Source organism: Argiope bruennichi, chromosome 1 (genome assembly GCF_947563725.1).
Source record: "Argiope bruennichi chromosome 1, qqArgBrue1.1, whole genome shotgun sequence".
Lineage (NCBI taxonomy): Eukaryota > Metazoa > Arthropoda > Arachnida > Araneae > Araneidae > Argiope > Argiope bruennichi.
The window spans coordinates 127,559,475-127,587,138 of NC_079151.1; the positions used below are offsets into that span (position 1 = coordinate 127,559,475).

Below are 27,664 nucleotides of genomic sequence, written 5' to 3' on the forward strand. Positions count from 1 at the left end.
CTAGAGACCCTACTGTTTTCTCAATTGACCCGAAAAGGCTCAGATTCCTAAATCCGATTGGTATCTATATTTGTTGCAAGAATCCGCGATCTTCGACGAAGCTAGTAACAACTCAACTCCGTATTGAAACAACAACTTGAAATCAAACTTGAAAAACGGAACAGCGTTGTGATCAGCAGCTGAAAAGATTCTGAACTGTTTTCTTTCGCAAATGCAGTCATTTAAACTTAATGTGTATATAGAATAGCTTGTCTTGTCGTAGAAATAAATGTTATAGTTATCTTTTTTGAAGGAGAGTAGTTTTTTTCAATCACAGTGAAAGAACCCGTGTACCATAGGCGAGTACACGACATGGCGTCCGCGACAGGATTGTGATTTGAAATCAACGATTCGAAAGGCAAGTGAATTTTTTTGACGATAAATTATTTGTTATTAGAAATTTGTCGATACTTTGAAGAATAACTGTTTCAGAAAAATTATGGAGGCTTTAAAGCTTAAACGGAAAACAGTTAGATCTGCATTTACTAGATTATTTAATCATTTAGATGAGTCAGCGAAAACGGAAGTAAACATTGCAGAAGATTTAGATTGTTTGGCAACCTTCCAGCTGCTTGGAGAGAAAAATAATGAACTTTTGCAATTAAATGAAGATATTTTGAATCTTTTGTTGATGTCTGAAGACATAAATGAAGACGATATTGAAAAGGAATCTCGTTCAGCAGATGAGTATTCACTCAATTTTAAAAGGATGAGTTTATTAGTGGATCGAAAAACTAATCCCGCTGTTAACGCTGATACATTATCTTCAGTTGGCGGTGAAAAGCGGAAATTCAAGCTGCCTCGTTTGGAACTGAAGAAATTTGGCGGTGAAATTAAAGATTGGCTGCCGTTTTGGGGACAATTCGTAAAAATTGATGAAGATAACGATATCGATGAAACCGACAAGTTTCAATACTTAGTCCAAGCAACTATCCCGAATTCTAGAGCGAGGGAATTAGTTGAAAGTTTTCCCCCTACCTCCGGAAATTATTGCAAGGCGATTGATTGTTTGAAATCTAGATTCGGCAGAGATGATTTGTTGATTGAATATTACGTTAGAGAATTGTTAAAATTGACACTCGCATTTAATCTTAAAGAGAAACATGTTGAATTATCAACTGTTTATGATCGACTTGAAACCCAGCTGAGACCATTAGAAACTCTTGGCGTTACTACAGCGAAGTATGCGGCTATGTTGTTTCCCCTGGTTGAATCTTGTTTAAGTGAAGACGTTTTAAGAGCCTGGCGGAGAAATGATATAGGATTGGATGGAAAAGATGACGCGAAAGAATCTCGATTGGAAAGTTTGAGGAAATTTTTGAAGAACGAAGTTGAAAATGAGGATAGGATAGCTCTTGCCATTCAAAGCTTCTCTTTGAAAGAAAATAACAAAAATATCAAGATTAAAAGAGACTTGCCGACAGCTCCGGGACTTTTTTCAGGAAACCAAAAATCTGTTTTGAAGTGTGTATTTTGTGACAAGAACAATCATGAATCCAAAGAATGTCATGTTGCTCGAAATTTGGATTTAAGTGAGAAAATGAAACGATTGAAGAAAAGAGGTTGCTGTTTCAAATGTCTAAGTAACGGTCACGTGTCAAAGCTATGTAGGGTCCAAGTGAATTGTGGGAGCTGTGGTCAAAGACACCATGCTGTGATGTGCCCTGATAGAAAGACCGTTGAGTCTTCTAACTCTCAAGAAGTAACGGAAAGTTCAATCAATTTTGGATAGTTCAATACATTGACCAATCCCACATGTTCTACAAGTGTGTTTCTACAAACCCTGGTCGTAGTTCTTCGGGGAGAAACACAGGATTTTGCTGTGAGGGCCCTCATAGACACTGGAAGTCAGAAATCTTATATTACGAAAGAAGCTTCTAAGAAAATGAAGTATCCTGCATTAAAAGAAACAACTCTCATTCATACTTTGTTTGGAGAGATGCAAAATCCCCAGAAACATTCAGAATACAAGATTTTTGTAAGTGATTTTAACAAAAATTATCATTGCACTTTTAACGCATTTGATCAAGAGAAAATCTGTGCCGAAATTTGTCAGATACCAACCGGATTCTGGTCAAAGAAATTAGAGGATAATAAAATTCGTCTAACAGACCAAGAATGCAAGCATCTTGTTCTTCATCCACAATCCATTTTCTTATTGGTGCTGACATAGCAGGAAAATTGATGACTGGAAAAATCCTCAATTTAACTTGTGGATTAACTGCCACTGAGACTTTGCTTGGTTGGACACTTATGGGAAGAGCACCAAGCAGTTCAGACTCTATAAGCATGACAGTGACAAACTTACTTATAAAAGATTGTAATATAAGTGACTTATAGAAGTTAGAAGCCATTGGAATAACTGATCCTGCTGAATCTAAAAAGAAGGCTGAAATGCATCAAGGGACTTTAGATTATTTTCGAAACACTCTGACGATTGATGAGCAAGGGAGGTACGAAGTCGCCTTACCTTGGGTGTTAGAATCATCCCGGCTCCCTGACAACAGACAAATCGCCGAGAAACAACTTTCTTCTGTTTATAAAAAACTTGTAGAATGCGAGAAGGTTGGAGTATATGCAGATGTCTTTAAAAAATGGATTGCTGACTGTGTCATTGAAGAAAGTGAAGATAAAAAAGAGTTAAATGAATACTATCTCCCACACATGCCTGTTTTTAAAAAGAACAGCATCACTACGAAAGTGGGGCCAGTTTTCGATGCATCCGCACATATAAAGGGTATAACCTCATTGAATGCCTGCTTAGAAAGCGGTCCTAATTTAATTGAACTTTTTCCTTCCCTTCTGAATCCTCTCCGGAAATTTCCTGCTGGAATAGCATCAGACATTGAGAAGGCATTTCTTCAAATCGGAATCAGAGAGAGGTACAAGGATTATCTGCGATTTTTATGGAAAACCAAAGACAAGGGAATGAAAATCTACAGACATCGTAGAGTTGTGTTTGGTGTCACCTGCACTGCCCATCCCTTTTAGCGGCAACTTTGAATTGCCGTCTGGAAAAAGCACCTGAAGAGCTCTTGAATACTGAGGAAATCTTGAAGAATTCATTTTATGTGGATAATTGTGTCTGCAGTTTGAAGAATACAGATGAAGCAGATAAATTTATAGCTGAATCGCAAGCGTTGATGTCATTAGGAAAATTCAATCTACGAGGCTGGCGATCAAATGCTTCACTTGAAATTATCGATCAACCCAACAAACACCAAACTGTACCCTTATTGGGCCTAAACTGGAACCTAAAACAAGATACACTGTCTTGCATCATAAACTGTCCGAAAGATGAAAACCTGGTTCTTAATAAAAGAGGTCTGCTTTCTTTGGCTCAGAGTATATTTGACCCTTAGGATATATCTTCTCCCGTAACCATCATTCCAAAGTTTATGCTTCAAGAATCCTGGAATCTTGAACTTAAATGGGATGATGACCTGCCAGAAGGTCTATCCAAACGATTTTGGAGTTGGCTGAAGGGTATAAAGAATCTTTCAGAGGTCAAAATACCTCGATGGATGAAGCTGAGTCAAGGTGAAGAAGAAGGGAAAAAGAAGGAAAATATTTGGAAATTTATACCACCATCAGATCCATGGTGGGGAGGATGGTGAGAGCGCCTTATTGCCCTAGTAAAAGACCTTCTGTAGAAAGTTCTAGGCAGAGCATGCCTGAGTTACGAAGAATTGAATACGATTCTATGCGATTGCGAAGACATCGGAAATTCAAGACCCAATACCTACGTTTCTGAACACGATGATTTGGAACCTATAACACCATCTTCATTCTTCAAAGAACGTAGGAAAAATGGAATTCCAGATCTTGACCACTTGGAACTATCTCCTGAGTATTTTCGCAAGCGGCGACTGTATAGGTGTAAACTGCAAGAAGATCTCAGAAATCGATTCCGACTGGAATACTTGGGGCAGCTGTGGGGAAAATAACAGAAATATTCCCTGGTAAGAACGGTTCAGTTCGTCTTGTGAAAGTAAAAACGAAGAACGGCGAATTTCTGAGACCTGTACAGCGTCTCTACGCCCTTGAGGTTCAAACGCCTTCAGTAGAGAATCTGCTAGAGAAGAGAGCATCTGAAATTGAAGATGTGAAAGAAGAGACAGTACAACAGTTGAACATCCCGAGAAGCTACCAGAATCGGACAAAACGTCTCTACCAAATCTAAATAGCATGAAAACCCGTTTCGGCCGTAAGATTCAAGCTCCCAAACGACTGGACCTGTGAACTGTTTGGACTAAAGAACATTTTGAGTTTTCTTGAAAAGAAAAACCCAAAAGGTGGGAGTGTCGCATGAGTCCGCGATCTTCGACGAAGCTAGTAACAACTCAACTTCGTATTGAAACAACTACAACTTGGAATCAAACTTGAAAAACGGAACAGCGTTGTGATCAGCAGCTGAAAAGATTCAGAACTATTTTCTTTCGGAAATGCAGTCATTTAAACTTAATGTGTATATAGAATAGCTTGTCTTGCCGTAGAAATAAATGTTATAGTTATCTTTTTTGAAGGAGAGTAGTTTTTTTCAATCACAGTAAAAGAACCCGTGTACCATAGGCGAGTACACGACAATATCGGGGGTGGGGGTATACATATAATGTATTGTAAATACTTCGTTAAGGATGATTTGATAACATGTTTCAGTTCTTTGAATTTATTTACGACAACTTAAAGGTAAAGGGGTATCTTTACTCTTAAGTACAAGAGGGTTCAAATTAAAGTATTTCTGTTTGGAATGCCCTGACTAAAGAAGGAGTGGAAGTCAGGTCTTTATATTTGGGGGACATAGATATCAGACTATAGAAGATAGATTGATGCAAAAAAATTAGTTCAGTCAAAATCCTCTGAGTGAAAATAAGGCTCTGTGTTTGATTTAAGACAAGAAAAATGTAACATGATCCTGCCAATAAAGAACAAATAAAAATGGCAATAAGTTATTTTATTATTATACAGTTGCTCAAAAAAATATATGACCACCGGTACCTCTTCTGTTTTTAACTAAATCCTTTTTTTTATCAACATTTTCTAATGTGACGCCCAATTGACAAAAGGGGGGGGGAATTCGATTAACGACCCACATTGCTTCGGGGCCAACACGCGAAACTGCGTTACAACATGAACATAAAGAATATCTTGAAGGAAATGTACGATGGATAAAATGACATCGCATCAACTACTGAGCCTCACGTGCAATATGAGAGGAGTCAATCCATCCTATTAGAATTTTGCTGAATCACAGCAGTGTGTAACTGATTGTGACTGATGTTGTGTATGTAGAAAAGGATGCAGTTCTTCAAATCCGTCAGATGTCTTATATCTCCTCGATAAGCTTTATCTTTGAGGTAATCCCAAAGTCAAAAATGACACGAGGATCTGCCAGGTAAACAGGAAGATTGTCTAGAAGGAAGTGCACAACTGTCGTCGCTGTAATAGTTGAACCATAAGTGCAATGTGAAGGAGCACTCTACTTTCTGGAATATTATAGTAGTAGGCCACCATGCTGCTAATGTCCTGAAATAATTACACATTTTAACATATCCTGCTAACGAGCTGCAGTTAAGAAAAATGTTTTTGGTCCCTAAATTGTGATTTACTTAAAGAAAAATGGTCTAAACAAAAAGTTTGCAGTGAAGCCATTACATGTGGAGAATTATTGGACCTGATGGGATTTCTCAAAGGACCAAATATGGCAATTTTCTGTATTCGCAGTTCCGCACATGTAAAAGTGAATATCGTAGCTACTTATAAAATGTTTCCGCTCAGCTCCGATTCACCTCCATCCGTGCCTACATCGTCAAAACGAGCGGCGCTCCACGAATATCGTTATCACCAGAGGTTTTAACTCTTGCAAACGACGAATTTTAAATGAATAAACTTGGGTATAACTCGTATGCACCTCCATAACATATCATGTATGACAAATCCAATTGTTTTGATAGGAGACAATACTAGATGTTCTAATGTTTCTACTGGTTTACTCAACGACTGTGGTTGCGTCATAATATATTACTGAGTAATCCGGGTTTTTTTTTCCTTTTTTTTTTTTCTTCGTCCTCAACCTGATTGAACAATGAAGCTACAAGTTAACTCGAAACATTTTACCATTTATCGTTACTGGACTTATGCGCCAAGATTTCTGCTCTCTGTAAAAGCGAAGGGCTTTGATAGCATTATTGAAATTCGGTAGAAAAGCTTTAGCAACTAAGCAACGAGAGGATATATACGAATAAGCAACTAAGAATGTTCAGAACCTAAAGGAATGGCTCCTTTTGCCTGTTGCGATACTATTGTCGTTTATCCCATCCCTTATGCAAATTTTATTCTTATGTATTACGTGCAGAGATTCAAATTCTTAATAGTTAGCATAGTTTCTATGTAAATAAATGTAAAAATAAAATTAACTATCGACACCTCATATTCTGTTCTTCATTAATTATGTCATTTTCCTTATCTCAAATCGGTCTCAAAGTTTCATTTTCACTTAGTGGCCTTTGATTTTTTTGTTAACAAATAAATCTCCCATAGAGAGTCTAAGGGTAGACCTTCGTACTTATAGGGTATATACTTCGTATATACCCTATAAATCTCCCATGGAGAGTCTAAGGGTAGACCTTCGTACTTATAGGGTATATACTTCGTATATACCCTATAAATCTCCCATGGAGAGTCTAAGGGTAGACCTTCGTACTTATAGGGTATATACTTCGTATATAACCTATAAATATGAAGACCTTACGTCGCCTTTCTTGTCAGAGCCTCCGAAACAGGTATACTTTGATTTGAATTAGTACATATTTGTGGATGGGAAAAATAAATAGAATTCTAAAGAAATTCTAGAAATACATTTGTATTTCAAAATATTTTATAAGCATGAAATCCCTGTTCTGTTTCTTTTTCCAGTTCAATTGATTGCAAATCTACAACAATATTTTAGAATAAAAGAAACCTATAATAACTTTACTCATTTAATATGAAATATTCACTACTGATATTAAACAGTATCGGGCATTACCCCTCCTAAATTCTTCTTTATTATTGTCCACATCAGCATACATTGACAATTTACAAAAAGGAAAAATTGCTAAATTCATTTTCAAACTTATGACTTTCAACTAATTTAAAAACAGATATTACATTAAATGTTGAATAACAGACTGCACTGTCTATTAATTTTCTTTACAAAAAGTGACCTACTACAGAATTTTTAGCCAAGTTTTTAGCTGATATTTGTTGATTATAATCTTTAAGAATTTTTTTTTCTTACAAAGACTTTAAAGTGGACAAATTTAATTTTCAGAATATCGTATATTGTCAGAAAAGTTGAGACTACCATGTTGTCATACAACAAGTAATATTGAAGATTTCATAGTTTGTCACAGGAAAGTTTACCACCTGAATATAAGTGACAGCCACAATTTTGCTATTAAATATTCCATGAAATGTGCCAAAAGATCTAGTATGAATTTCAGAATATTAAAAAATGAAGAATAACATAAACCTGCATCATAGTCACTCATGAAAATGGATGCACATATAAAATTTTAAATAATAATAATGTACTTATTTATTTTTATGAATTAATCACCATTGGTGACCAGCTGGTTTGTAAGTAAAAAATTTGAAAAAAAAAAAAAAAAAGTTATCCATGACTTGATTTTAATGATCTCCTCAGCATACTAAATTTTAGCTTTTGACAAGCATGTGACTTGTGCCAATTCAGAAGATTTATATTTATTCTGTTCATTATACTATACAATGGCTTCTTTTTATATGTCATTTGAAATAGGCAATAATTACCCTTTAACAAATAATTTACTAATTGAATCAAAATATGTTCATAAAATATGTAAATATAATAAGTAAAATCATTCATCATTCTACTTTTTTTTCTTTTGCAATACTTAACATGTTCCATAATTTATATAATATTTTAGAGAATTTTGTACATTCATTCAATAAAAAATTTATTGCACTAAATTAGGAAAGCATCAAGCTTAAGAAGTGATATTTTTATACATCCAGTTATCTTACAGAAAAGAAAAATAATATTTAGAAATATTAAAACTAACATTTTCACCATTGATTTTTTCCCCCTTGGATTTAACTTCATCTGTATCTATCAAAAGATCACATTTTGCTAAAATTATTCTTTATAAAGAAACCTATTAAATATGTTTAAAACAAGATCAAGTTTTCATACATTGGCTATCAATACCAGAATAATAAAATATTTATAGCAGAATGACAATTATTTGAATTTCATTACAACAATAAAAAGTATTATTTTAAGATATGCCTAAAAATATTTTTTTAATGGAGAAAAAGATTTATGGCAACTAAATTGGTATTGCTGAAAAGTTAATTTTTTGAATTTTCATCAGATGTAAAATTATATTAATGCTATAATATTTTTCTGAAAATATCAAGAAAAGTGCAAAATTATGCTTAATTTTTAATTATTTGAAATTCCAAAAAACATGTTCCGAGTTGCACATTCTTACCCTCCAAAGTATGCTTGTGGCAAATTTCATAGATTTAGGTCAGGCTTGTGTTATTAAATTGGCAAAGTAGGTAACTGAATAGAGGTTCCACAATTTCAAGGGTTCCCAACAACATGAAATTTATTTTACAGCATTTACATTTTTAAATTTGTTCTTTCATATCAATAATTTCTAATAAATGCATATGTTGCTATTTAAGATAATAATAAAAACTGCATATTTATAGAAGCCATGCAATTAAACTTACTCATATTAAAAACTAATATAGTCCAAATTTTGTAACATTATTTCCAATTAATAACTATTAAAAACATTCCCAATTAATAATCATTTAATAATTTTATAAAATGTTATTTTATAATTCTAAAAATATGTGTTGTTTTATAATTTTAAAAATATGTGTTTTTTATAATTTTAAAAATATGCGTTTTTTATAATTTTAAAAATATGTGTTGTTTTATAATTTAAAAAGTCCTATAGTTAAATATTATTTAGATTATATTAAAAAAGTGCTTTTCATTTTTTTAAAATTGCTTTTAAATTTTAACTGTGCATTTTTTTTTTTTTTTATATATGATATACAGAAAAAAAAACTATTTTGAAAATGGCCCATAATTAAATGTTTTAAAATTTCAAATAGAAAAAATTTGTCTTAAAAAATTATTTTTAAAAGCTGTGAGATAGAAAAGTAATGATTTGCATTGCTTAAGGGCCTCTAAAAAATTTAATTCGACACTGTTCTAGGTCTGGAGAACATCTTGTACAGTGCCAACTCATGTATGCATTCTCTTTTATTATTAATAGAGAATAATTTATACTGAGCAAAAATAAAGTAGTGTAGTATAAACTTTTAAAACACTTATATTATTACAATTTTATTTTTAAAAATACATGCTGTTTGTACATTATCTTTATGAATATATTGTACAAAAATATTTCTTGATGACTAAGATTTCCCATCTGTTTCTTTGGCTTTAATCTCTTCTAATTTTTCTGCAAAATTTAAAAAAAAAAAAAAAAAAAAATCTTTTATTCACATTGAAATACTATCAAAAAATTTTTATTTTATCTTTAGTAAAAAAGAAATGCCCATAGAAATAAAAAAAAAAAGGAAAGAAACAATTACTACATACATAGCATTATAAAAAACAGGCACAAACTCTGAGAAATCACTTTTTCTAAATAATTTAACCTTAAGATTTTTTATATAAATTAATTACAAACTATCTAAATGTTTAGAATATGATTTAAAAAATAGTTCTGATAAAATAAATTAATTTATATAAAATACTTTCAAACCTATTTAAAAAGAAAGGCTTTAAAAGCTTTATTTATGCAATATGTATGTATCAAGCTTTTAATATTGCATTCATATGAGTTTTCATTTAATTTATCAATCACATTCAATTCTAATGTTTAATAAACTTTAGCATGTTTAATAGTTTTGATGCCAAAGAAATGCTTTCATTCATTTTGAGCACATAAAATTAAAAGGAAATGTAATTAACACATATTAATTACATTGCAAGTTTCATTTCTAGTAGATGGCTAATGGAATGAGAAAAATAAATATATTATATTTTTAAAGATGCAAAGAAGAATTTGAAAAGTAATTAAGAAATATGATCCATACATTTTAAAATACGAAGTTAGAATTTTTAAATTGTAAAATTTCAGTTGTTAAACTAAAATTAAAAGTTCAAAAGAATTTGAATTTCTAATTTTATTCATTCATAGAAGCTTTAATTAACATAAAAAATATTCAGGCAAACAATTCTGTTTCTATTCAAAGCAAATTCTTAAAAAAAAAAAAAAAAAAAAAAAAACTGAAACTTTTTTTAACCTACTTTGTGTTTCTGATTTCAATGTCGCAACATCGGATAAAAAAAATACACTTGAGTTTTGTAGTTGCTTGTATACTTTCTAGAAAAATGAGAAAAAAATATATAAATATAAAAGAATTAAAATTCCACCCAATGATAGCATAGAACAAATAATTTGGAATCATTCCTGTTTTACAAAATCTGTAATGAATTCGCTTTGAAATATTAAAATGCACATAAATAAGCATAGGCAAAACACTAATTTATATAATTTCTTTACCTTAAAAGAAAAACAGAAAAACAAATAAAAATTATTAATAATTAATTATGACAAAAAAAATTCAGAAGAAAAAGATTACCAAGCTTATATATATGATACAAATTAGAGTATAAAGCATTATTTTTATGTCAGAAACTGTTATAAAAATTATCTCCTATTTTTCCCTAAGCATTTAAAATCCATGCATACAATGTTATTCTGTAGAAAAAAAATGAATACGATAATATGGATTAAAATGTTATAATCCCGTGATAATACAGGGAGATTCAAAACATAATGTTCAATATTCGTGGGGAGGTATGGAATATCTCAGGAAATCGTTTTCACATAGGAAAGTATGTCCTCAAACTTCATCTGCATAAATAAAATGGTCAAGAGAAGTGAACTCAATTAAATAGTAAAGTCAAGTAGTAGCGAATGTGACTTTTATTCCAACAAAGTAAAGTATATTCGTTACCAATAGATGCTCAAAATTGCGCTCATTTACACGAACACAGAATTCGCAGCGCCGTTGCATCGACCACTGAACATTTTCGGAAACGCCTGGCATATTACGGACATTGCCTGTAGCATATCCGCCGAGATATGTGGTATCAACATGATGGAGTTCCAGACCATAGCGCAATTGCTGCGCGTGATTACCTGAATCGAACATTCGGAGTTCAATACATCGGCAGAGGTGGGACCGATCGCTTGGCCACTCAAATCACCTGATTTATCGCCCATGGATTTCTTTTTGTGTTGGGCCATGAAAGACCATGTGTAGGAGACCCCCGCTGACAGTGAAATGGACCTTGCTGCACGAATAATGGCCGCTGCCGATATTGTCCGTGATATGCCAGTGTTTTTGAAAATATTCGGTGGTCGATGCAACGGCGCTGTGAATTCCGTGTTCATATAAATGGTCGCAATTCTGTGCACCTTCTGTGAACTTGTTTGAATAGAAGTCACATTCGTAACCACTTAATTGTACAGCTTTCTTATACTCACGTCACTTTTGCATTTTGTCCTGCAGATGACGTTTTCGGACATACTTTCCTATGTGAAATCGGTTTCCTGATGAATTCCTTACCTCCCCACGAAATTTGACTAATAAATTTTGAATCACTCTGTATATGTAACGTTTTATACAGAGAAAATCTAAATTTAAAAACATTTTTCAGATTAATCTTATTTATAAATAATGATTATTGTTTCTTCATAAACATTATTCTTCTTGCAAAACATATAAATTAACGCATTTAAAAGATACATGCAATGACTTATAATATCAATAATTCTTCTTGATTTTTGAAATCTTACATATTTGTTTATCAACAAATTTGAAAGCTTACTCTATTTATAAGAAAAAAAAAATTATTCTTAAATAAACTAAAATTACTTTGCATCTCTACTACTAATAAAATGAAAGTATGTATTGGCTTTCTACAGATAAACCATTTGACCTAAGGTTATGAAACTTGACTCATGTAGGCTTCAAAAAGTGGAAAAATTCCCTTAGAGGTCATTTTTTTTAATTAAAAAATTGTGCAAAATTTTGAAATTTTTTCTATGATAACTCCCAAAAATATTATAGTATAAATATCATTTTTACATTATCTTAAAATTAAAAAAAAAAAAAAAATCTTTTTAATCATATCAAATTTTTTGCCACATAATTTTTTTCTGTTAGTAATTTATTTTTAAAAAAATATTTGAAGCATATTTTATAGCAATACATCTAATTATTGAAGTGACCGTCAAAATGTTTTCATTCTCTAGTAATATTCTTACTGCTGTTGATCAAACTTTAAACAGTAAGCTTATTTTAGATTTCAGTGTGTGCGTGTGTGTAAAAGCATAAAATTCTAAAAAACAGAAGACAGGTTCGAAGACATAGAAGAGACATTTTTCATTTTTAAATTCATTTTAATCCATCCCGGGAAGGCATAATATATTTACAAGAAGGTGCGAACAAAATACGTTCGCCACAGGGCGGGACAAGAGCAGAAGTGGGCAAGAGAGAGAAATAAATTATCCCTCGTCTTATATAATGTAGTGATCGTAGCGCCATCTTTTATCATGTTATTCTAAAGCGCTACCTATCTACTTTCCCGAATACAATCTATGTTATTACTTCTCCCGGGGAATCCCCGTTCTGTGTATACGTGCGCTAAGCAGCGATGTTCCGATAGTTGTTAGTGTAATAAAGAGTTTATTTTTCTAATAGCGATGAAATGCTTTACACTACACTCTACATGAACATCACCACAATAACATTAGATTTCCGCCACGTGTCGACCTTTGACAAGAACAACGGAGGGATCATTTTCACTCGGCACGTGGAACTGATGGCGCATCATTTTTACAAAGCTTCAGTTGAATGAATTAAACAGAAAAAGTGGAATGGGATCAGAAAACAAGAGAACACTTTAGAATTACCCCGACAGAGGCTGAATTAGGACAAAAAATTAGGAAATTAATTCGGATTAAATTAGATATTAAAATATCATTACACACAAATCTATCAATATATATATACATATATATATATATATATACACACACACACAACTGTACTTATAATTAAGGTTTAGTTCAGAACCAAGTAAACATGAGAAATCTTTAAAGTATGTCCATTTTTAAACACTACTGCTCTTTTCTGTGAATGCATAAAGACTTATACAGATAATCAGAATAATGTATTATATCAAACAAGTATCAGATTTTTCCTATAATTTTCCTGATATAAAGTAAAGAGAACTTGCGCATGTAGATATTTTTAAATAATTATATTAAAAATCCATTAGGCACATGTATACGAACCACATGCTGTTAGCAAACTTTAATTACAAAAGAGCTTAATAACATGTGATCTTTGGAGATTAATTACTAATATGTGATCAATACGCAAGCTACAATCCATGATTTAATAGTAAACCAGTTAAAAAATTAATACATCATGTTGAGGGGGGTGGTCTTGATTTGGCACCATTTTTGGTGACCAAATTTGCTTCCAAATATTTGTTTGGTACATGTTTAATCTCAAGACTTGGCTCTTGAAAAAAAAAAAAAAAAAAATCAACTCCTCACTTCATCACATTATAAAAGGTGGAAAATTACTCAGATATATAGTTTTAGAATTAGTATAGCAAGTGAAAGAGGTAAATTCTAGTAATTTTTGCAGTACATGTAATTCATGCTATCATATAATTACAGTTCATGCTATTGTGTTTGAGTTATAAAAGTAGATTTCTTCACACATTTGAATTTGTAATCTTTTAATATAAATTAAATTATTTTTAATCCAAGCAACATGTGCCATATTTACACTTCCTTTAAAAAAAAAAAAAAAGATAATGGTGTAGTATTATTATTACAACAATGTTACTTAAGGTGATGGAAAGTTCTTGTATATACTTTACAAACTCAGGCACACTGTAATATAAAACTGGAAAAATCTGAAAAGCTAAGAAATATAAACAGATTTTATTATATTTTTGAAACACAAGATTCATGGATATCTAGTGCATAAAGCGATAAAAGAATCAAAATAATACTTACAGCATTCTTTTTAATTGTGTTTAATTCTGATAGAAGAACTTCCAGTTCCTGTATTTAATAAAATAGAATAAGTAAACTTATTCTAAGCACAGTTTGAAATAAAATTTCATAAATTACATTATGTTCAAAAGTTGAAAATAAACAAAATATCCTTATGATAATAATTATATAATCAAAAACTGTTATATAAAATTATACAGGATGAAATTTCATTTGCAGTCAAACAATGTTTAGTCTATGCAGATGCAATACATATGATGTACCCTTTAATAATAATAAACAAATTTCATGATTTCTGATATATTAGAAAGATTAATGGTACGACCGGAGTTAAACTCCCTGCTTGGCACAATTTTCAAAAATCGCCAACAACGGTCTTGTGAAGTGTTCAAAAGCGAAGAAGCATATGTACAATCATAGTGAATAATAAAGATTTCCAGCTTTGGCACGTTATCGCAATTTGGCAAAGAAGGGGGTTAAACTCAGGTTCACCCAATTAATAATTGCTGCTTCCTTGAAATATTGTTATCTCAAATTATAAATTGAATGAATATTAAATAAGGATATACAAGCCTTACAGATTTCTATCATTAAATCCATAATTCTAAATAATTAATGTCAATAAGAACCAATTTTAAAGCATATAATTTTTTTTATGTTAAAACCTTGCAAATTTTAGAAATTTCTAATTTCTGTAAGGTTTGGTACTAAATGACAAAACAAGATATGATTAAAAAATAAATATAATAAATTGTTAAACTATTTTTTAATAAATGATAAAAATTTAGATAGCTTTTTTTTTATTCAAGAAAATAAAATATTTGCTTTTATTTTAAAGTAAAATATAAGAATGAGTAATTAAAAAACATATAAAATCAAAACTGTAACAGAAAGTAATTTTTATACTCATAATCTTCATGTTGGTACTGAGTAATTTTTCTGATATGAATTAAAATTCAATGATTGGATCTCTTAGATATATGCTTGTAAATAAAAACGTAAAAGTTAAATAAATGAAGAATAAATCCAAATGCAATAAAAAAATTTCACTATACCATTATCTTAACTATCATATCATGCACATGTAAAAGATATTTCAATAAAAATTAAAAAAAAAAAAAAAGCAAATAAATCTATATATGAATTTGGAAATATTGTGTAGAATTAACTTATGCATAATCTCATAAAATCTATTGAAGCAAGAAAAAAACAGAAGCTTTATTTAAACATAAGTCTAATTTAGTAACATAATAAAAACATCATATCTTTTTAACATACAATGATTATATGCAAAAAGATGCTAAAATATTCATAAACATATTTTTATAATATGAAATAGAAAAAGTGCCTAAGTCTCATAAAATTGTTTTTATAAATAAATAACCTATTTCATATAGCAATCTGACCCTTCAACTTTTTTAAAATACGAAGTTTTTTGATTGGCTGAAATTTAACTTACATGCTTGTTAACTCTTGAAGACTCATTTAAACCATTCATTTTCTTCAAAAACAGTAAGAAGTAAAGTTCTTTTTAAAAAATAATAGTGTATGAAACAACAAATTTTTTTTTCACAATAAAATATTTTGGTTAGTTGAAATCTGACAATGTTATCTATCTTTTAGAGACTTTCATTTTAAGCCATTCACTATCTTCATAAAAACAAGGATCAACAATAAGAAGTGAAGTTCTTTTGTAAAAATAATAATATAAAACAGCACAACTTCTCTGTAGAATGTAGAGTACCAGTAAATTTGTATTCCAATTATATGCAAAAGGATTGTTCCATTTAAATTTCAAGTTCCAAAAGTGCCACATTATTGTGATGGTCAAATACAGAAAACATGTTATAAGCGTGAAGCGATAGCGTGATATTAATATTCCCAACAATCCAGCTCGAAATACATAAGTATTCGCAAACATTAAAAACAATATTATGATATTGCATACTATGCCAATATCTTGAACTACATGTAAAACTAGCAAAACAACAAATGACGATCGTCCAAAATCACTAAACGTATTCAGAAGAAGATCAATCAATAACAGTACATATTGCAGCAACAGTACAGGGAAATACCTACTACTTTTCATCAGATCTTATAAATTTCTAAGTTAAATCTTAGAACTATAAAGTAAGCAATGCCTTAATTCGCTGTAGAGTCAAAACGAAATATAATATCATACCTTCTGTGTCGTTTCCATGGCAATAGCTATCATTAAACAGCGTTATTGACAGAAAAGTAAGGAATTCCAAGGCAAAAGCGGATCAATTTGTATGCAGGATATGTCAGGCGATATTTTGAAGTAGAGCAACCCTTTTTAAAGATGGCTAACTCGAGCCAATCCGAAATGGATTTCGGAAGGCACAATATCCAATAAGAAAGCCCGATTCATCATTATCACTTTGTCAGCCTGTACTATCGTTTTCTCTTCCTTTCTAGCACGGAGAAGATCTCTTGCTCTGTGGTTGAAATGTTATGCAATGCCTTAATTAGAATAATTTAAGTTGTTGTATAACTTGGATGAGCTAAGAATATCACTTAAATTACTTCGGTTTATTGAGGAGAATGGATTAAAAAAATAAAATGGAACAAAAACTAGCCGTATTTAATAATCCATTAATATTGGAAAAAATTTTCCAGTTTCTGAATGCGTACGACTTATCTTCATGTTCTCAAGTCTGTTCCATTTGGTACAAAATTTCTGCAGCAGAAAAGAAGCGCCGTACAGATATCGCCTGGATATTTTCTGTAATTTTCATTCTACATTTTGATTTCCTAAAACATTGATTACTAAAATTGCTTTTTAACAAAAAATTCGGATTGCAATCATAATATTATTAGCCGACTTAATATGCTTTTCTGTTCAGATCTGTATTACAATGAATGTATATAACAGTTTGGGTACTTATATCTCATGTAAAATAGTATTTATCCAATGTTTACAAGATTATTTTGATGTTCTTGTTCGAACATGAAGTTGTGTAATTTTAAAGGCATCACGAAGGCAGATGTCAATTAGGTTGGAATATACATAACTTTATATAGCTCATATTTAAATAAAAATATTTTAATAGAGATATCTGTGTGTGTTAATGAAGTTTAATTATTCATGGTTGAAATTGTGTGTAATTTATATAGTCAGTAAATATATTTTAGGTAAACTTGACATTAGTAGTTATATATCCGATAGGAGAAATATAAATTGCTTAAAGGTGTTGAATATGAATATTAAAATTTTTGCGTTTATATTTTTGAAATTTTTGTTTATATTGTCTTTTTTGTTTTAATTATTTATTTTGATTGTGAGACAATTTTTTTTTGTTTGTTTGTTTGTTTTGGCTCTGAATAATTTAGATATTTTTTAACTCTGAAAAGGTATTGTTAAATGTCCCTCTTCTTTTTAAATTCTAAAAAGAATTTTTTATTTGTTACAGAAAATGCTTATAAAAATCTTGCCATATTATTAATTAAATAGGAATTTATGAAACAGCTAAGACAATTTTAGCTGATAAACTTTCAGAGAATGTGAAAAATGTTTGAAATAATGCAGAAATTGTCAAATAATTACAAAAATGCTAGTGATACTGCATTTAGATAACCTACATGAAAAAAATTAAAGGGTAATTTTAGGTATTTAAGGCCACTAGTTTGCTGGTGATTTTCAAAATAAATTAAGGTGACCAAATTTCATTATACATAATGCATCCAACTTGGTAATATCTCTCATTTTTTTTAATATAAAACCCAAGGGCCATAAATATCCACAAGTACTGATTAAAGTATCATTGAGAGGCTGCAAAACACTCTTGTTGGTTTGTAGTGTTTATTGGTACAAAAGCCGTATTTGACTCTATTGTACAAAGTGCTCACATAAAAATTCCTAAATGCTAAAGATATATTAATTCATGCCATGATGTTCGAGAACTTATCTTGCCCAATTATATATATTTATATAGAGAAAGGAAAGCATTTGAAGAGATCAGCTCTTTCAATAGGTTACTTTAAAATAAAAGGTGAAAGTATGATCTCGGGATAAAATTTGTTACATTTATTTATTTAAAGATGATAATATATTATAAATATTTAGAAATTGGCTGCCAAAATATCCAAATATGCTATTTTTTTATAATATATTATTGTTCTTTTCATTTAAGCTGTATTTTGTTCTAATATTCATTATTGATTGCTACTCATGGGAATGTTTTAGAAGCAGATATTATTAAGCAGTTTTAGAATAAGATATTATTCAATGAACTTTTGCTTGTATCATGAGAAAGTATTATGTCCTTCAAAGTATTCAGCTTTAAGATTTTGATAAATTTTCATATTTTAGAAATATTTTTCTGAGGTCTTTAATGTCATTTCTGAAATTGTGTCAGTTGGTATATCTGTAAATATTATAGCTAAAAAAACTAGGACCTAGATGAGCAAAATTTGATGGTGATACCAAAATAATAAATTGTATTAATTATACATTTTTGCTAGATTTTGGTAGAAAACCATGCTTGAGTTGTCTGCCCATCTGTATGCGCTAAAAAATGCAAAGAATAGAAAGATGGAATTTAGCATATGATTTTTATGATATTTGCATAATAGCTGCTTACCATTGGCAAATCTAACCATATTTTAGTTGTATGACTTTTTAGCATTGAGTTTGGCACTTAATCACTGGCATACAGTTAATATATGTTTTAATCATTAGTTTTTAACATTAAAATTGTAAATCTGTAAGAAATTTAAAATTAAATCTTTTGATAGTTTTAATACCTGTTAGTCTGTATATTCAAATATAGATAAACAAGGTAAATAAATATCAAACTTTGGATAATGTTGGCAAATAAATGCATTTTCAATCTTCTTAAACAATAAATTTAGAAGCTTGAAACAGGCCCTATTGAGTCAGTCTACAAAAATGAAAGAACACTACTACTTGTTTAATTAAACAAAAGACTTATCTATTATTGGCTGGAGCAGTTTAAAAATTTATCAGTTTGCATTTAACTCTTAATATTTTATAATGTAGTACTTATTAATTAATGATGAAATATTGGCAATTCATTGGTGAAAATAAACACCAACCAACCAACCAACCAACCAAAAGTAAAACAAAGTATTTATTTGTTTGTTTGTTTTTAATTAGTGTAAACACATGTTTATTTTCTTCTTATAAATTAGAAGCATTCATAGGGTTGCCAATTTTTTTTTTGGTGCTACATTTGGCGACTTTTGCTCTTTCATAGTTAATTAATAAGTACTATTTTACAAAATTTTTGTATACTTTAGTAGCATGTATTAAAAGAATATTCTTATAATCATATGGTGGCAAGTGCAAAAATGTACTGCCTACAAATAAAAAACTAACATTTCCAATATAATAGCTTTTTGAAAGATTTTAAATTAAATAAGTGAAGAAAATGACGACTTGCATTACTATATAGGATAATTTTAAATTTATGAGCCAAAGTTTTAGGGTAAGTAAAATGTATTATTAAAAAGTTTTTATAGCAGTATGGAATTAGAAATAAAAAGGGTAGGCAGAAATAACAAGAAATGCTGATAGACATATATAAGATGTACACCTGCTTTCTCGGAGATCATAAATCGCTCTATCACACAAAAATATTCTCTAACAGTGAAATGTTGTTTTTAAGGCTCATATAATGCCATTCAAACTCAATAAAACTATTTTGCTAGTGACTGGTAATGCAAATTGAACTTCCATAACTACTTGATACTTTTCTTCCCAAAAATTCATCTTTCTTTAAGGTATGTCACTACATTTCCATATATTCGGCTTTAAAAATATTATATTTATTATATCTAAATAAATAGCTTTTTCTGCCATTCCCTAAGCATTTCTTGTTTTTTTCTGCCTTCACTTTTCATCTCCAACCCTATATTGCTGTATAAAAAATTCTCCTTTATATCTATTTTACCTACACATAAAGTTTGGCCCATGAATTCAGGTATACCCTGTATATTTGGTCTAATATAACATTTTTGTGTTTAATATATTAAAAAAGAATAATTAGAGTGATGTAATTAATAGAAAATGATATATCAAAGGCAACTTGAAATTTCTTACAAAATTTGTTAAGTCATATTTAGAGACTATAATAAGTAATCATATAAGGGGAAAATGACTTTTCTCACTTTATTTTTTGATTGTTTGATAAATGATATTTTGCAAAAAGAAATTCAAATTAAATGGTTTGTACTCATTTATTAGTGCTATGTTGAGATGTACATAAAAATAATATGTGTATTAATTAAAAATTATCACATGTGTACACACAATAACACGTGTGAAAATTATCAGATAAACATGCTGTCAACTTCATAGTCAATCAAAGTGCCTACCCAAATTCATGTTGATTCATAATGAATTTGCTTTAATATGCTTCAGTTTATTTTAAGTGTGAATTATAGGCTGAATTTCAAGACTAGTCACCAAATTACTATTCATTTCAGTATCCTGAGACAGCCACTTTTCGACAATTATATCTTACAAAGGGGTGATATGCAGGATGAGTGCTTATCACTCTGGAATTCATGATTCTTTGACCTTGATTTCTGCCCTACTAGATGCTTTTTCATTGATTTTTTTTTTCATGTTTATACAAGTATCATATTGTTTCTGATCTATTATTTTATTTTAATTCAGCCCAGAGTAATCTGAGTTTACTGTTATATGTAAACATCTTCTCCTTTCATCTTTCCTGTCATCCCTATTTTGATGAATTAAACCCATCCTAACACATGCACAAAAGCATGGAGGGTTTTAGAATCCGTTGACAAACAATAACTAGTATTGCTTAAAGCTACTATTGTATTTTTGTAGTAAATTTTTTAATTGGACTTTATAAAATATTTGACTTTTTTTAATGTAAGGGAAAAAAATATTCAAAATAATTTCAGGGTTTATTTAGGTAATCAATACAATTACAATATGAATATATCTTAAATAAGAATATGCTATAACAGGATTTTGGGTTGCATGAAAAATATTAGTCTGTACAAAATTTTGTGGCAGTTTTTTTGGGGTGTGTGGGGGAAGACTAATGAAAAATAATTAGAAAATAATCTCAGAAGATTTTATGAAAGTCTGATAATTAGTTCAATTAATTATTCCATTTTGCTATCTATGTTAATGTTTCATTTTCTGATCCATTTAGATATTGTAGCAAAAATTTTCTACTTGCAATGGGACTTGCAATTATTAGAATAAGTTCTGATTTTAATGTAAATTATTTAAAACTTTATCAATGGAATTACATTTTAATGTTTTTTTTTTTTTAATTTATCTAAATAGACACCTACCATACTTTATGGCCATAGATTCTATTGCAGGAGTTAAAATTTGAAATTATTATAATTTCTGCCAGCATTTTTCTGTGGGATATTGATTTAAATTTTGAAGAGTTCTTTTTTTTTTTTTTTTTTTCTTTTTTTGAAAACGCAGATTACTAACCTGCTGCTAATTTTTCCTTAGGTTGGTCCTTGTCCTGATCGTAGATTTGAATTGAAACATATGAAATCATGTGGTTCAACTGAACATGGGGAAGTAGAAAATAGTACATTTGAACAATTGGAAAATTTGCAGTCAGAACCTGTTTTCTGCACAGCATTTATGACTACAAGTTTGTTTGAAAAAATTCATAAATTTTTTCCAAGCTTTGGTGATACTGAACGTACTGTGAAAAGATTCAAACCTTGTGGGAGTATTACTAGAAGAAAATATCTGAATTCAGGTGAGAAAAAAATGTACAGTAATCATAGCTTGTCAATCCTTTGAAATGCAAATTTATTTAAACTCTTAATTCCATCCCACATTTTATTTTTGACATTTGTTGTTATTTTGTTATTACTTACAAGGATGGAAAATATGCTTGAAATATTTCAGTATATACAAATGATTATTTTTGTCCTTCAGATCAGTTACTGCTTTAATATATGATATGGATTTAAATATCAAAAACTCTTTCATTTGATGGACAAATGAAAGCCTTCACTTCAATACAAGGAGTTAATTTATGGTCGCTTATTAATGTTATTTGTAATTATTGAAAAAATTAAATGTTTAACTAATTTCTGATTTACTTAACTTGATATTTTATACATTAAAATTTGTGTTTTTCAAATTGATTTAAAATAATTTTAATATTTATTTCATAAGTTGGTGCTTTCCCATTAGCAATGTCCTAATCATTGTCAAACTTGAATGTTGGCACTCAGACCAGCCAGTAGCTGATTGGATTGATTGCTTCCAGTAGGATCCTGTGCCAAAGTGTTACAAAAAAGTGTATTTCAACACATTCAAAATAAGATCAAAAATTAGTTTTAGATAAGTAATTTTAAGATTTTATTTTTTAATTTGCTTGCTGACCTATGTAGCTCAATTCTCTTTTAACCATTGATTTTATTATAGAATTTTTAGAAATTTAGATTTATTTTAGAACGTTTTTACTTACTTCTTGATGTGGTAGAGTTTTGAAATTTGTATTTTGTATGATTATGCACAGTTTTAATTTTTTCAGAATTTAACTTTATCAATTTATTTAAATATTATTTCCCTGTGAGGAATACTATTTGGTAGTAAGTCTGAAAAAAAAATTTTTTTTTTAAATTTTATTATGTATATAATAATAATAAATAGTGACTAAAAATAAAAATAAAATAATTTTTTTAAAAAAAATAATTTATTTCTTAATTAATGATTATTAAAAATTTCAATTATATTACCTTCCTAACAAAATATTTTTAAACTTCAAAATTTAAGGGGGAAAAAAAACTCACATTATAAGCTTTACACCATTCTGTTCATTGTGTTATGTATTTCTCTAATTTTCTCTATACATTTTTTTCATCCAATTATATCACTATAAAGAGCAACAGTATTTAAAAGTGAAAGCGCTCTAAAAAAATTCACATTTCTTAACCTTTGAAATTACATCTAAATTAAGAAATATTTCAAGAAATTTATTAAAAGCAAACGTTTATGCTAAAATCTACACAATATTAAAAAAAAGAATAAAACAACTCTTCATGTCTTGACTATCACCATTGGAGAAAAAGCTAAGATGAAATGTTAATAACAACAATAAAAACAATTTGAATTTCATTTGAGCAATGAAATATATTATTATAAATTATGCATAAATTGTTTAAGTTAAAAAATTACACAGCAACAAATTAGTATCACTAAATAGATAATTTATTTGAATTTTAAGATTATAAAATCATTATTGCACTGTAATAGTTTTGATGTTTATCGTGCAAAACTGCTGAAATTTCATTTAGTTTTTAGTTAGTTAAAATTCTAATTAAAGCTTCAAAAAGAATCTGACTTGCACATTCCCACCATAAAAAATATATATGTACCAATTCCAGATCAAATAATTTGACATGCTAATATACACATAGACATACACACACATTTTTTACTTTCTAGTATAGAAAAAAGAGTATAAAAAAATATTGTAACCATCAAAAAATTCGAACTCAAGATTTTGACAAATCTCCTATGTTAACAAAGATAACTCAAAACCGTTTTAAGTTAGATGGTGAAATTTTGGTATATAGAGTTTGCACTAAATTTGTCAATTTCTATAAAAATTTTAGCAAAATTTGTTAAAAGAAAGTTTGACTGACTGTTTGAATATGAGTTAAAATAATAACTATAAAATGAAGATATCTAGATAGATAAAATTCATAACACATATTTAACATCTATAACGTAGATGACAATCAAATGTTAAGCCAAATCCATAAAAAAGTGCAATTAGTTAAATATATTATATTTAGTACTCGATTTTTTGACAACAACTGTAGTTTTATGTCAATTTTTGTTTCAAATAATCAGGAAAAATGTGTCTAAAACAGAAATTTGAATTTGGACTATTAATTGTATGCCAGGGATTAATCGCCAAAAAATTTGCTATGGATGAAACAATAGTTTCAGTAAAAATGTTAAATTCATTCCAAAGGTTAATATTTCATGACTATTGCACACCAATATTATGCAAAGCATTCTCTAGATAACACCTTTATTAGAGAATATACAAGAAAATTTTGGGAAGACCACTTTGTGGTTTTGTCTTGCTAAATTCTAGATATTAAATAACGACATTTTTTTTTTTAAATATTAAAATTTTTCTAATATGCTATTATTTCAAATAATGTTAAATTGTTGCTTCCTTTCCTTGCTTTTTCCACTCTTTAATATTGTATTGCATTATAACTAGCACGAGTACTATTTTTGCATTTCCTCGTATCTTGAACATATGCACAAGGAAAACACAGGGCATTATTATTATTTTTTTCTAGATTGGAGTGGCTGCCTTGTGTTTGTTTATAAGTGTTCAAAAAATCTATTTAATAAAAATTTAGTTTTTTTTTAAGATTCTTTTAATATTTTTTTTTATTTTAGTTCTTTTCTTCCATTTCTTCTATCATTACTGAGTGGATAATGTTACACTTGACTATGATTTTTTTTTTTTTTTTCCTTTAATGTAATATATATTTTGCACATTTTACTGCAGTGCGTTACCTGGAATTTCACTTTTTAATTTACATTTCTACTACTGTTTTTGACATATATTTAACAATATTAATATTATTGTATTTTAATAACTAGTTTGCATATATATATATATGATTTTATTTCATAATATAATTTCCAGTTGTGTTCATAATGGAGTGTATTGCAATTAATATTATATCATAGTTACTTTGTCGTGATATTATTACTTAGAAACATTTTGTTTTCCACAGTTTATCTGTGCAAACAAATACCAACACATCTAAAAAAAAATGATTTTTTGAACTTTGCGAATTAAATTCAGTGTTTTGCAACATAAGATCTGTGAGAGTATGTTTTAATTAATATAAGGAAATATAAAAAGCATGCAAGGCTGAAGTGAAGTAGCAGTTAATGTATAATCTACTTTTGGGTTTTTAATGCAAACTAAGCTCAAATGTGATTATATGTCATTAGTTATAGCTTACTATTTCTGAATGTTAGTTTATATTTGTTTTTTTTATATTTAAATAGCAATTAAAATTTATCAATTTTTTTAAAGTTAATCTTCTTTTATAAAATGGCTTTATGCTATTTTAAAATCTTAATATTAGTATATATTAGAAATCCAGCAGATGAATTGTTGTAAAAATAATTAGTCTTCAAAATTTCATTTTCTATATAAAAGTTGCATGTCTGTAAGAATAAAATCTAATTTAAGTACTAACATTTAATAGTAGTTCATTTTTTTTTTAATTTTATACATATTTTTTGTTTTTGAAAATATCTCTGATTTCTGATATATAATTATTACAAATAAACTTTATATCGTGTGAAACCATTACTCCAGTGAAATTGTGTTTGTGTTCTGTAATACTTTAATTATTATTTTTTAATTGATATTCCCATTAAATAGCAATTTCCTTTCTATTTTTTTGCAGTTATGGATGTCGTATTTAAATCGTTTCTGCCAAAAAGATGCAAAATGGCCTTTACAGTTTCAGCTGGCATAATTGGTTGCAAGACAGACTGTGTTCCATTGGAAGTAGAAAATGGACCAGCAGTTGCTGGATTTTTCATTCCAGAAATACCAGGAGTGGAAGTAAATCACTATGCTATATCTGGAAAAAAGAGTAGTTTGGCTGAATTCGTATCAAAAAATGCACCAGTAAAGTGTTTGCTGTTATTTTTAACATCTAGAGGAGTAAGTATTGCCAACAAATTAGTTCGCAGTTGTTGTCCTGAAGAAGAAGACATCAATATGGCTGTTGGTGGTGCAATCGTAGAGCGCACAAATTCACTTTTAGGTTCAGCAACAGCATTTTGTGGACCAAACGTTGAAGCAGCCTCTGTCATAATTAATGCATATGACAGAATAGAAGAAATAACTGCAAAATTAGAAGTATTTCGGGAATCTGGTTTATTAAAAAATAAGTGCTTTGCATACATGTTTGCATGCATAGGACGAGGTTATTGCTTTCATGAGGAACACAATGTAGAAAGTGAAATTTTTAGTAAGATGTATCCAAAAGTTCCTATAATAGGAGTATTTGGAGAAGGTGAGATAGGTGTAAATTACATTCCAAATGTTATTTTAGAAAATAAAAAGCTAAAAGCTGGTAAGTTTAAGACCACAAAACGATTTCTGCATAGTTATACTACTATATTTGTTTTAATATCGATCAAAATGTGAAGGATAATGAGTGCAATTTAAGCAATGATGGGAAAATAAATATTTTGCAATATTCTAAAGTTTTCACTTGAGCATTTGGTTTTAAAAATTTCTGTTATAAAAAATAATTCACCACAAAGTATAAAATTAATGTTAGAAGAAAAAGTTGTTTTATCTTAGATACATATATTTTTATTTATGCATGCTCTGATATATTACAGTATTTTAAACATTGATTAAAATTTTATTTAATACTAAATAACCATCTGTGTCTCCATGCCTATGCCACTCTAAGCCGAAAATTATTTGTAATATTTACTATAAGAGAGAATATGGATTTTATTCACAATCTTTTTTCACTTTTTAATATTGGAAAATAGACACTGCTGTTTGCTTTTCCACAGTAATTTACAGAAAAGTTATATATTTAAAGGAAAAAAATAATTGTAAATTTTGTGATGTACAGAAACTTTATGAACAACATATCAATGTGTATTATAAATATTAACATATTTGATGTTTGTATAGATAAATAAACGAGTGAATTTTCAAATATATTGTGATTGTGATGTGGATAAAAAAAATTAGTATTTTTCTGAAAGATAAATTCTTCAGAAACATATTGTTTAAAAGTATGCAATGTTTTTTAAAGTTAACAATAAGCTTTGTATTCATTTCACATCCTTCGGATTCATGTAAAAATTAAAGCATTTATGTGTAAGTATGAAATGTTCATTATATGTAAGTAAATGTATAAATAAAAAACATTCTGAAAATAATTAGTTTTATACCTTTTATTACAAATGTCCTTTCATATATTTTTTTAGTTCCAAAGTTCTTTAAAAATACAGTAAAAAAAAAAAAAAAAAAAAAAAAAACATTTAATTTGATCTTGCATTTGTGTGTCTGCAATTCTGAAAATGTCTTTTACTTTCTCGGATATGATGTATGCAAAGAAAAAGTACTGTAATCACAAAATCCAACTTTGAAATTTTTGATTAATTTTCATGTTTTAGACCTTCCTGAATCTGGAAAACATTTTTATGGAATTTTTCTGTTTATGAACACAATAGAAAGCAATAAAATGTAAAAAACATTTTAATCTAGAGTGTTGAAGTCTATATGTTGTATTAATACTAAATTGTAGGTTTCAACTAAAATTTGGATTCAATCCATTGGAAAGAAAATCTCTGTATGTATGCATGTGAACATAATTAAAATATATAAGGAGCTATGAAATACTATATGAATACTATATTTACATGGGTC

At 29.0% G+C, this 27,664-nt stretch overlaps 4 protein-coding genes across 5 annotated transcripts; 3 read left to right on the forward strand and 1 right to left on the reverse strand.

The window, feature by feature from the left end:
- The first annotated feature begins 670 nt into the window (after positions 1-670).
- LOC129975083 (uncharacterized) lies at positions 671-1,771 on the forward strand. The gene has a single exon (XM_056087992.1). It carries the CDS (start codon positions 671-673, stop codon positions 1,769-1,771), a length of 1,101 nt encoding a protein of 366 aa, XP_055943967.1.
- Positions 1,772-2,157: 386 nt separating this feature from the next.
- Positions 2,158-3,030, forward strand: LOC129975090 (uncharacterized). Its single transcript, XM_056088003.1, has 2 exons — positions 2,158-2,334; positions 2,380-3,030. The coding sequence occupies exons 1-2, from the start codon at positions 2,158-2,160 to the stop codon at positions 3,028-3,030; spliced, it is 828 nt and encodes a 275-aa protein (XP_055943978.1).
- Positions 3,031-9,413: 6,383 nt separating this feature from the next.
- LOC129971611 (transmembrane protein 138-like) lies at positions 9,414-16,518 on the reverse strand. 2 transcript variants are annotated; one of them, XR_008784814.1, is made up of 4 exons: positions 16,387-16,518; positions 14,202-14,249; positions 10,403-10,478; positions 9,414-9,548 (listed from the first exon to the last, which is right to left on the reverse strand). XR_008784814.1 is itself a non-coding variant. In XM_056085551.1 (3 exons), exon 1 carries the CDS (start codon positions 16,291-16,293, stop codon positions 15,814-15,816), a length of 480 nt encoding a protein of 159 aa, XP_055941526.1. In that variant the 5' UTR covers positions 16,294-16,363; the 3' UTR covers positions 10,403-10,478; positions 14,202-14,249; positions 15,661-15,813. The 2 variants fall into 2 exon arrangements, 1 of the variants encoding a protein (XP_055941526.1); XM_056085551.1 differs by lacking the exons at positions 9,414-9,548; positions 16,387-16,518 and adding an exon at positions 15,661-16,363.
- An 86-nt stretch (positions 16,519-16,604) lies between these two features.
- Positions 16,605-27,076, forward strand: LOC129971605 (F-box only protein 22-like). Its single transcript, XM_056085538.1, has 3 exons — positions 16,605-16,952; positions 21,697-21,955; positions 25,665-27,076. Exons 1-3 carry the CDS (start codon positions 16,788-16,790, stop codon positions 26,414-26,416), a joined length of 1,176 nt encoding a protein of 391 aa, XP_055941513.1. The 5' UTR covers positions 16,605-16,787; the 3' UTR covers positions 26,417-27,076.
- The last annotated feature ends 588 nt before the right edge of the window (positions 27,077-27,664 follow it).

Bases quoted from the DNA above. Each gene is read 5' to 3' on its own strand.
- LOC129975083 (XM_056087992.1), top strand. From the start codon at position 671: ATGTCTGAAGACATAAATGAAGACGATATTGAAAAGGAATCTCGTTCA.
- LOC129975090 (XM_056088003.1), top strand. From the start codon at position 2,158: ATGCAAGCATCTTGTTCTTCATCCACAATCCATTTTCTTATTGGTGCT. The intron at 2,335-2,379 runs GTGACAAACTTA...AGTGACTTATAG, and splicing joins CAGACTCTATAAGCATGACA to AAGTTAGAAGCCATTGGAAT.
- LOC129971611 (XM_056085551.1), bottom strand. From the start codon at position 16,293: ATGAAAAGTAGTAGGTATTTCCCTGTACTGTTGCTGCAATATGTACTG.
- LOC129971605 (XM_056085538.1), top strand. From the start codon at position 16,788: ATGGAACAAAAACTAGCCGTATTTAATAATCCATTAATATTGGAAAAA. The intron at 16,953-21,696 runs GTAATTTTCATT...ATTTTTCCTTAG, and splicing joins ATATCGCCTGGATATTTTCT to GTTGGTCCTTGTCCTGATCG. The intron at 21,956-25,664 runs GTGAGAAAAAAA...ATTTTTTTGCAG, and splicing joins AAGAAAATATCTGAATTCAG to TTATGGATGTCGTATTTAAA.